Source organism: Dermacentor andersoni, chromosome 7 (assembly GCF_023375885.2).
Source record: "Dermacentor andersoni chromosome 7, qqDerAnde1_hic_scaffold, whole genome shotgun sequence".
In the NCBI taxonomy this organism is placed as follows: domain Eukaryota; kingdom Metazoa; phylum Arthropoda; class Arachnida; order Ixodida; family Ixodidae; genus Dermacentor; species Dermacentor andersoni.
Genome location: NC_092820.1, coordinates 137019709 through 137030835, shown reverse-complemented (window position 1 = coordinate 137030835; position 11127 = coordinate 137019709). Strand labels below are relative to the sequence as shown.

The window sequence follows — 11127 nt, the reverse complement described above, 5'->3', positions numbered from 1 at the left end:
TTTTCGCCACTTCTCGGCATTTTCTCGAGTACTTCCTCCTTGAGTTGGAGTAGTACGTCCTGCGTAGACAGGTGGGCTCGGAACCCGTACATGCTGTCTGGGTACAGTTGGTTCCTCTCTAGGTGCGACTGGATCCTTCTTGTGATTACTTTCTCGTACATCTTGCCCAGGCACGACGTGAGGGAGATCGGCCTGAGGTTCTCGACCTGGAGTTTCTTGCCTGGCTTCGGGATCATTACCACTACCGCGTGTTTCCACTCGGCCGGCACTTTTCCTTCGTGCCAGAGCTTGTTGAAGTAGGCTGTGAGCTGATCTATGGCGCCATCGCTGAGGTTTCGTATGAGCGAGTTCTTGATTCTGTCCGCCCCCGCTGCTGTGTTTTTTGTTGCCGACCTGATCGCCTCGACGACTTCCTCTCTCGTTATGGGCCGATCCATGGTGGGATTCTCTTCGCCCTGGTACTCTTCTTGGTAGCTTTCGACCTGGTCTCTGCCGTAGCATTTGACCCGGACTTCCTCGAGTAGCTGTTCGTCCGTGCCCGTGTACTGGTGCACCAGCCTCTGAATCGATTTGCCGCTTTCTGATTTGTTCTTGCTCGGGTCCATGAGGGACTTGAGGATCTGCCACGTCCTGGCCGTGCTGAGGGTGCCGTTCAGCGCGTTGCTGAATTGCTGCCATCCTTGCCTAGCCAGCTGCGTTGCATACTCCTCCGCTTGTTTAGTTATTTCGGCTATTTTAATCTTTAGCTTCCTATTGAACTTCTGTCTTTTCCAATGCTTGGTGAGGCCGCGTCTCGCCTCCCATAGCTTGAGGAGCCGCTTGTCCACCTCCGGAGTTTGTTCGGTTCTATCCACCTCTTTAGTATAGAGTTCTTGGATCTGTCTGAGTTGCTGGCTCCACTCCTCCGCAGATACAATGTCGCCCTTGATCTGCTTGCAGTGTGCTCTGAAGGCGTCCCAGTCCGTTAGGCGGACCTTGCCTATTTTCCGCTTGATATTGTTTGCGGTTGTGCTGATCCTTATTATGTGGTGGTCGCTTCCAAGGTTCTCGAGCAGGTTCTCCCATTCTGCTTGTCTGGCGCCCCTTACGAAGGTTAAGTCAGGGCACGTGTCTGAACTGACGCTGTTCCCCTGTCTAGTTGGGTGGTGTTCGTCGGTTAGCAATTCGCACTCTGCCTGTTCTGCTGCAGCGCAAATGCCACGTCCCTTCTTGTCGTCTTTATTGTAGCCCCACCTCGGGCTCTTGGCGTTGAAATCACCTGCTATTACTAGGGTGTTGTTCCCCGCGAACTTTTTCGCCTCCGTAAAGAGCCTAATAAAGTCCCCATCTTTCTGTCTGGGCGGGCTGTATAGGTTTATAATATAAGTGCTTTTAGATCGTGCTTTCTTTTTGGGGATTATCTCCGTGATCACGTGTTCGATCCGGGTGTCCTTTATTTCGTTATGTGCTATGGCTACTACTTGTTTGCTAATGAGAGTTGCCGTACGGCCATTTTCCTGACACGTGTAGCCCCTAAGCGTAGGGGTGCAGTTTGTTTCCTGTAGCATAATTACGTCTGGTGGGGTTCCTCTGGCATAGATGAATTGCTGCAGGAGGCCTTGTTTTTGCCTGTACCCCCTGCAGTTCCACTGCCACATCTCTAATTGTTGGAGGCGTTCTGCCATGATGGGTTACCATTATTTGCGTTGGGGGTTTCTGTGCCGAACCTGCGTTCGTTAAGTAATCTGTCTCTAGCATCATTGGTTATTCTCTGTGTGTTTTGGCTCTTGATGTGCGTCCTGACATTCTGTTCTAACAGGGCAAACTTTTGTTGTCCCTGCTGCATTTCGCTTTTTAACTGCTGCATCTGCTCTTGCATCTGCCTCTGCATGTTCATCATGAAGGTTTTAAGGTCATCGTTGGAGGTCCCTCCCTCGTGGTGTTGTTGCCCCGTCTCCATCGCCCTAGGCGGTGGGGTCAGAGTCCTAGGCGGGGCATAGCCTGTCCTCGATTCACGTAGTTCTCTGATAACCTCGCTTAGCTGCTTCCTAAGCTGCTCAAGTTCACGTTTAAGTGTCGTATTTTCCTCCGCTAGCTGTTTCTCGCGTGCGGTTTGTGTGTTGTTTGTGTTCGAGTGCGGAGCAAAGAGTGATTTGGGAGGGCCGTCTCCCCAGCTCACCTTAACGCCGCCGCTCTTCTTCTTTTGCTGTCTCTGCCCTTGCGTCTGCTTCTGCTGTTGCTTGTCGTTGCCGCCCAGGGGTGGGAAGGACTCGTCCTTTTCGGATCCCCGGCTCTGGCTCCGGTTCCGGCTGCCCCCGCGGCTGCTCCGGCCCGACTCCTGACTCTCGTCACGGAACCATCTTGGTGTTCTTCCCCGGCTGCGGCCCCGGCTACGGCGTTGCTGCTGCAGGGGGCCCCACCGCAGCTCGCTCGCCGACTTGAGTCGCTGTTTGCAGTCTCTCGTGCCCGCCACGTGGTCGCCGCCACACAGCAGGCATTTGGGTGTGCATGGGTGGTCTGCCGCCGGGTTCTGGAGACCGCACTGTCTGCAGGCCCTAGTCTCCGGATTCGGGCAGACGTCCATTCGGTGCCCCTGTTGGCCGCAGGTGTAGCATACCTGCCTCGTGGGCCGGTACGGGTAGCACCAAAATTCTCCGCTGTGGTAGAGAACTTGCTTCGGGAGGGTGGGGCCGTCGAAGGTGATGATGGCCGTGCTGGATCTCCCGAGCATTCTGGCTGTTAGGATCTTCACGCCTTGCGTGCGAACTCTGAGGCTTGCCTTGAGTTCCTCGGGCGAAGTCTCCGGATCCACTCCGTGGATCACCCCGCGTAGCGTGCCGTCCGGCGCCGCTACGTGTGCGTTTACGGCGTAGTTCTTGCCTCCGAAGCTCAGCTGCTTGATGCGCATAATCTTCTTGGCCGCTTCTTCGTTGCTGGTGCTCACAATTATGATGTTCGATCCAATGCGCAGCCGGATGATCAGGTCTTCTTCCTTACATCCCCGCTCGGTAGCCGCGACTACCGCCCGCGCCACGTGGTGTTGGTGCAAGTCTCTGACTGCGAGTCCTCTCGGCCGGAGGACGATTTTAAAGTCGTCTCTGGGGAGCGGAGGCAGGCGTCGCCTCGGCGCTCCCTCCCTCTCCTTTTTCTCCGCCGCGGCTGGCGCGCCAGCTGCGTTCTTCGTCGCCCCTGAAAAAGGCGCGCAATCTAGGCCGTTTCCCGCCAAGACTTGCTGCTTGCCGCCGCCGTCTTGGCGTTTCCGTTGTTTCTTCGACATGGCGACTATCCAGTCGTCTTCTTTTTCTCTGTCGATTCCGCTTACTTGTGAGCGTTGGATCGTTGAGGTGCTGCTTCCCGGGGCTTGGATCTCTGCTGCAGCGAGGCCGTCTCGGTCTTGCTGCATGTGGGCCATTTCGATGGTGTCGTGGAAGTCTTCTTCCATGTTTTCCTGGGATTCAGCCGAAAATCTTGTCGGTCTTAAGGTCACGGGTTGGTCGTAGCTCGGATTGCTCGTTCGGGACATCGCTCCGATGCGTCTTCACCGCGGGCCGAAGCCGGGAAGGACGCGGAGCCCCGTACGTAACGCCCTGCCGACCACGTGGGAACTTCAAATGCCGATAAAATCCGAAAAAAGGGGACCCACCGGCTTGAAATTGGTATCCTCGTGGTCCTCTTCACTTCCGACGTCGATTCCGACCAGAATTTCGGTAGTCCGATGGGATTAACCGGGTCAAAGGACCCCAAAATCACGGAGCGCATGTGAAGCACGTCCGCACTCTTCGGCGAACGCAGCGTTCCCCCCCGCTCCACTGAAACGGCTTCGTGGTGGAGGCAGGCCAGCGTTCTGGCTTGCGTTGCGGGCATGAGCGTTGTGCCCAGCAGACACGATTAGCACTAATTCAACTACGTTTACTGCTGTTGTAATGATGATTTAGTTTAGCCACTACACATGTTGGTAACCTTGGACATGAGGTCCGCCTGCAGCCTAGTGCCGTCGGACCTCCTTTTGTATATTTATCTGCACGTTGCTTCTGCTATGAAGGTAATAAACCTGATTCTGAATCTGGCGTTCCTGCGGAGCTGCTCTGTAGATGAAGATGCATTAGCTGGTCAGAGAGAAACGGAAAGTAACCGTTAGTCTCATCTGAGGCGCCATCTAGGTACAACGCCTCTAAGGCTATACTTGATGTGTTCTACTTCAGGCCAGCATCGGAGGCCGTCTACGTACACAACCAATGAGACAGCTTCGACTCGAAGTAATGAAAGGGGCCTCGAGCCGTCTGAAAGACGCATGGAAGAGCCTTTTCGACGTTACGCCCGCTTTTGGCGACAAGAAAAAGTTAAGAAAAGCACACATTATCTCTGTATCTATTGTTTATGTCTGCTAACTTGCGAAAAATTACTGTAGGAACTCTCTAGTGCGATTTGTCAGATAGTGCGTAACCATTCTTTCCAGTACAGGGTAACCAGCCGGTCTGAGAACTGGCTAAGCTCCCTGTCTTTCTCATGATTACATTAGTAAAGATAGGGCCCCTCGGCTAACCTCCTTTCTTCTCGTTCTTAAATAGCGAGGGTCTTGAATCCGGCAACATTGATGCCTTCAGGTAACATGTGCGGGTATATTGACCGGTTGACTTCACCCAGAAAGATCACGTACTCGTGACGCCTGCGGCAGAAAGGATGTTTCACATCCGCCTCCAAGGTTTGTGAGTGGTGGCGCTGGCTAACACTCCCCAGGTTAGTTCTAGTAGTAACGCATAAATACCCAAGAAAGTGGTTGGGGAAACGGCGCCAGGGTAGCTCAGTTGGTTAGAGCAGCGCAAGCGTAGTGCGAAGGCGTGGGATGGTTCCCCACCTGCAGCAAGTTGTTTTTTCATCCACTTTCACTGCCATAAACTTATCATTTCCTTAATTCAATTAGTAAGTAAAAGTAATTTCACCTATATTGTCCTTGGTGTCTTGGTTTGTTGGCTTCTGATGAAACGACTAGTTTTGTAAGGTATTATGGCGCAACAGTCAACTAAGGCTATGATACGCCAGCCACAATATGAGATTATACGATTTGATGGTAGCGCTTGAAGCAACAAAAATTATTATTTCCGAGTTTGCTTGAAAATTCTCTTTCGTCTAGGAACCCCAAAAAAACATCGTTTAGATATAGTCCATTTTCGCTTAAAATAAAACAGATGAAGTGGTGTTAGCGTTTTGTCAAGTTCATAAAATTATTTCTGTATTATCTAGTTCAACGCAGGACATGTTATTAAAATGTGATTCGTAGTAAGAGGTTCTTGGAATTCATTACGCACCACTTGTTCTTCATTTTTCAGTAAAATATTATATGCGAGATGTGTGTGCCCAATAGGAACACGATATAATAGAACTTCCATGAGACGTTGCTGGTGGTATGATGTATTCCCCTCCTGGAGTACGGGTTTTACTGTTAGGAATTTGTTGCTAACAATAAAGTGCCAATCCATTTGACACTTTGCGGGGATTGCAGCGCGGACCACCCGGACGCAGTCCTTGAATGGAACATTTCTTTCTATTAGTCGTTTATCGGTTGTCATTTCTGCGCGTTTGTGCGCATTTTCGTTTGCCGGGATGCCCACGTGACTTGGAATCCAACAGAGACAAACTACTTTACCATTGCGTTCACTTAAGCCAAGTATCCTCAGGATGTCACTTTCAAGAGGTTCGCACTCTGATCTTCCATGGAGGGAGGTTGGTAATATGACAGAATCTCTTTAGACCACCGCTTTTTTAGAATCTCATGTTACTATTTTTTCCAAAGCCATAACAAGAGCATGTACATCGGCTTTAAAAACTGCCACAAACTGCGGCAACGAGGGACAACTTTCCCACCGTTCCGATACGACTGCGCTCCCGATATGTTCATTTGCGTTGTACCCGTCAATGTATAGCTCAGTGTAGTCATTTTACTTGCACTTCTGCGAAGTCTGGCATTGTGTGTTCGCGTGGTGCTTTTTTTTTTGTTGTGGCATGTCAGAGTAAAAAAAAAAAAAAAATTGCGACGTCATATCACGTGGCCGGTCTGTTTGGTCTTGCGACGACCCTGAAAGCCTCGTTCGGGACATTGTGGCACATTTCTTCGAATCGAAGAATAAGTGGTCTAGTGCTGTTTGATTTCTTTGTATAGCTTAAAAGGACGTCTTGTTGGGCGAGTTGGTCACAATTCATCTTGGGTACTAGGCGCGAAAACACACACGACACAAGGAAGAACACACAAGGCGCTCTGTCCCGTCTCCTTCCTTTTGTCATGTGTGTTTTCGCGCCTAGTACCCAAGATGAATTCTTTGTATAGTGTGTTCTGTTTTCCCTGTAAGCAGGAAGAGTGTGACATGTGCGACTGTAGGTGGGGCTGCGATTCCAAGGAGAGGTTCATGAGTGACATCCCTGCTTGCACCTCACCGGTGGGTCACCATCAAGCTAGCGTCCTTCTCAAGCCGAGATCGCGCTCGCTTCATGCCTGCCCTACACTGAGGCGCATGCGGTGTCGTACGTCACTCATGTACGTGTAGTAAGGACGTGACAGTTGTGCTTTTTGGCTGTTGAGTTTCGCTTTCCTGTGTGAAACTGGGCGGAATTTCTTAGCCTGTCAAAATTAGCGACGTCAGGTTTTATTGCAATTTAGAAAACCGGTATAAGCTCCTCAGATGGCGCGCTTCAAGTCTCATATTGGGACCAGCCGCAGGGCTCTCTATTGGTTAAAAAAAATGTTAGTCTAATTTGCATAATTACTCGTTTAGTTATTACGCCCAGTCACCTTCAAGCATATGCTTTCGTAGTAAACGTAGTGCAGAGGAAATCATTGAAACATCTAATATGTATATCCTGTGTTTCAGAAATTTCAAGTGAATTTTGTGAAACACCCCGTACACAACGCCCTTGCATTGTCGTGCACAGACACTCCCGTCCTCCGTTCTGAATGCGAGCACCTTGATGCGGCTGAATTGCACACTCTCCACGCAAATCTGTATGCGGAACGAGAACATAGCCACGAGAAGTAAAGCGGCGCGCACACGTTCAGAGTTCTCTGCGCCCTCTCGTGAGCATTGTATTCATTTTTTTTCTTGTTTCCTTCTCATCGACGAGGCCCGCCTTTACGCTGACCCGGTAAGAACCGAGGCGGCCGTGGTGCAGCTGTCACAAGTGTAGCCTGTATCCTTGTCCAGCCGCACGATGCTGTCGGGACTGCACAGATTCTTGGACTGCTTCTGGATGCCTGCATGTGTGTGGGGACACAAAAGTTATAGCATGACGAAGTCGCGTCCGCAGACTCGGCATTATAGCCCCAGGATGGTGTTTGACGTTACCGTGTGGTTTCATTCAAGCAACAAAACGCTCACTTATGCTGATGTATGCTTTTCTTGCTAGCCTTATATCGTAATTTTTCCGCTTTCTTTGCCATCTTACTGCTTCAGTGAAGCTTCTTTTAATACCTCAGCATTAGGAGTATCATATAGAAAATAATTTTATGAAAAACCGGTCGCATATGGTAGAGGTACATGAGATACCTTAGTTAGAAGAGCGTATATATATATATATATACGCTCTTCTATAAACAAGATATACGCTCTTCTATTGATATAAAGTGAAGAAGGGGTACCGAGGGGATCGATTCTGTTAATTAGAACCCGATAAAGCCAGCAGACAATGAAACCAAGGAAAGCATCGGGGAAATTAGCTGCGGTTGAAACTGGAACCACCATCAGTGGTTCCACGCAGGTCGGTCGAGTGAGCTTTTTCACAACACGTTACCATGTGGTGCAGGCGCTTTAAATAATGAATCCGGGTCCTCAAAAGTAGGACATAATCCTGATACATTTATCTCGCATTTACAGCTAAGTCGGCACTGAATTCTTAATTTAAAGAGAATGTAATGGAGACTTCCTTTGGCGAGAACTATCACATACACTGTATTTTTGTTCCCAGTTTCACAGTCTCTGTTTGCTCGAATCCTTACTGTGGTTATTATATATGTGCGTATACCAATTCTGTTCTTGACCCATTGAAGCACACCTACCATGATTTATGAGACCACCAATATGGTCATCGTCAGCACCAGTGTGTCCGTGTGAACGGCTGTCTCTTAGCTGTCTCTTCGTTCGTTTTCAATTACAATTGAAGAAATCTGCAATATCTCGCATGTTCCTTTTATCTGCTGCGTTTCATTTCCCCCGGCCTGATAGCTCGCCACCTCTGTTGTGCGAAGATGGATTCCGCGGCCGCATTGAAGTTCAAAGTTACACTTTTGGGTGGTTTCTTGCACGGATGCATAGTACGCGAAGCTTGCTTGCGCATTGGCGGCTTAACAGGCATGTCGGCGCGACACAGCACTAAAGGTAACTTCTTCTGGGAAACAGGGAGCACGCTTCTTGCAAAGCTGACATTCTGTGGACTGCTGCCGGTAGCGTCGCATCTCGGTAGTGCACCGAGATGAGACCGAAGAATAAAAAAAATATTCGCAGTTCCACCCGAAAGCCGAAGCACCGATTCCGATAGCAAATTAGTGGATAGCTGTACGCAGTAAGGATAGTAGTCTTATCGGCCGCATAAACTTGGTATACATTTGCTTACTAACCAAACTAACACTGATAGAATATGTAAGCGTTACTCAACGAGGACGAGGACGTAGAAAGAAACAGAGACACAGAGAACAGCGCTGGTCTTTGTGTACCTGCTTCTCTCTACGTCCTTGTTCAGTCGCGCTTACACATTGTATCATGAATTTTGTGGGACAGAATGCCTTGCCGCTGCGTGATCTATGTTGATTTCTTTTTTGACGAAGACAGCTTGACCAAGGTTACGTGAAATGATCGCGTACCAGCTTAGTTGTGTACAGGAACACAGCGATGCCCTCCCCCCCTTTCTCTCTCTCTCTCGTTCTCTTAATTATTTGGGACGAACTACTCACAAGTTGCCTGATGCGATCCGTAGCAGGGACACTTCTTGCAGTTTGAGCCGACGTATCCGTAGGCGCAGTACTCGTTCATCGCACACTTGGGGCCCTGCGATGAGCATCGGACGTTATTGCTAAACGACTTGTCTGATTGAACACGCGAAGGTGATATCAATCAATCAATCAATCAATCAATCAATCAATCAATCAATCAATCAATCAATCAATCAATCAATCAATCAATCAATCAATCAATCAATCGATCAGCATTCATATCACGAAACTTTTTCATCGTTAAAAAAAAGATTAATTCAAACAATTTATGTTTGCCCACTTCAAACCTCTGTTTGACACGTCCAAGAAGAGAGGGAGAAAAATTTGGAGCCATTCTACTCTGTGAATGCGGCCTACTAGCGGAGCTGTAAAAAAGACAAAGCACACCACTGAGTGCAAAAGTTTACTTATTTTGCGGCTTTTCTATTCCGCTTCTGTGGAATACTCTGCGAACACGCACAGTCGCTGTGAATAGCGCCCCAACCTGTCGAGGAGTCCAAATTGAAACGCGCCAAGGGACTCAAGTCGCTGGCTTGATCTTGAGAAATTTATAAGGACGTTCTATGGCCGCTTGTCGATGCATGCGTCCGTGACATTACAGCAAAGAAAAGAAAATGCGTTCGTGGCGCAATGGTTTCAATGTCGGGCTTCTGTGCCAGGGGTCAATGATATTTAATAATGTTTGTTTAATTATTCATCATCGAGTACTTTGTTGAAAATGCCGAATTTACAAAGTCGAAGAGACGACTACAGCCAAACGGACGAAGTTTAGGCAAATCCGTGTAGTTCCCATAATTCGAGCCATGTACAGTATATGGCTTGCAGGGAGCCATATACAGTAATACCGTAATATGGGCTCTCGCAGGGAGCATACAGAATATGAGTCCTAGGCAGCCAAATACATTAACTCTAGAGGCACGGACATTGAAAAATGCGTGGAAGAAGGAAACACAGGAGGGTTCCCGCATACGCAACGCAGTTGAAACCAAACTTGGTGGCTCAACAAGCGATTGAACGTCGAAGTGCGCGGTTGGTTTTAGTGTTCGTGCTTATTTTTTACAGCGTTCTACCCAGTGCAAACAAAAAAATTTGCACTTTCGCCCTAAGGCGAGGCATTGAAAGCGATAGGTATGTGAAACGTTGTGCTGGAGCTTTTTCGCGCCGTGTTCTAAGCGTATGCACGGAGGTGACCTGACATGGCTCAGCACGCGGGACGACTGCTTCTGCGCTGCAAGAAATAGCGCCCTGGCAGAGATACCAGGCTTGTCACCACGCTAGTGTGCCGATGAATGCCGGCAGCGGCGCTAGTGGGCTGTAGGCCCTCGGTGGCGAACGAGATGTCACCGAAGGAAAACCGTCTGCGTTTGAGAGCACCCAAAGAAGGGTATAGATATAGGTCTATACTCGTGGACGACTTTCCGTGGCAATGAAAGTGAAAGCTACGGAGGCAATAAGAGGCACAAGCGAGATGACTCCTGAAAAAAACATAATCACATCTTCATCCCCGTTAGTTTGAGCTGGGGAAGAGAAAACTTAAACGGCTTACTTACAGAAGACAAAACACACCGCTGAGTGTTAAATTTGAGTTACTTTCTCCCCGCTGTTCTCTCCCGCGTCTCGGCTAATAAAGTCCCTAGTCATTTTTTTTTTTTTTTTGCTTTTGGCGAAAATATCTAGGATCATTAATCTGGGCAAACACGAAACCGGTTACACGTGAAAGCTGCGTCGATTCAGCATCTGTTTCGGAGAAGCAAAAAAAAAAAAAAAAGCACTGTTAGACACGGCCGCGGTCTACTTGGCGCATTAACACATGCGTATATATAAAGAGACAGAAGTTTCAAAGGTCTTGGGTGTATGCTTGTAGGCTTGCAGCTAGGTTAGGACGCTGGCCAGAAGCCACAAGAACAAGTTTCCCCGATAACGCAACTGAAATAGCCCTGGGTTCCTCGGTGCACTTTTTGTTCAGCACCACAAGGGCACCGAAAAGCTTTCGGGCAAGCTAGATGAAGTGCCAGCCATTGTGACAGCACGCAGATTTGCACACCGTCGCAAGGACGCAATTACACAGCTACTTACGCGAGGATATACGAGGCAAAATTTTGTATGGCGCAAGTTAACTAAGTGTATTTTAATGTCTTCATTTTGATTTTAATGCTGCTTTGTTTATTTTTACG

The 11127-nt window shown here is 48.8% G+C and overlaps 1 protein-coding gene across 2 annotated transcripts in view; it reads right to left on the bottom strand.

Annotated features, from left to right (window-relative positions):
- Positions 1 to 6970: 6970 nt before the first annotated feature.
- LOC126534619 (uncharacterized) overlaps positions 6971 to 11127 on the bottom strand; it is a 50560-nt gene continuing 46403 nt past the window's right edge. For both annotated transcript variants that reach the window (XM_055072334.2, XM_055072335.2), the window contains exons 13-14: positions 8915 to 9008; positions 6971 to 7222 (exon numbers count right to left, since the gene is read on the bottom strand). In XM_055072334.2, the coding sequence (XP_054928309.1) occupies positions 7101 to 7222; positions 8915 to 9008 (216 nt within the window). In that variant the 3' untranslated portion in view covers positions 6971 to 7100. The remainder of the gene's footprint in view (positions 7223 to 8914; positions 9009 to 11127) is intronic.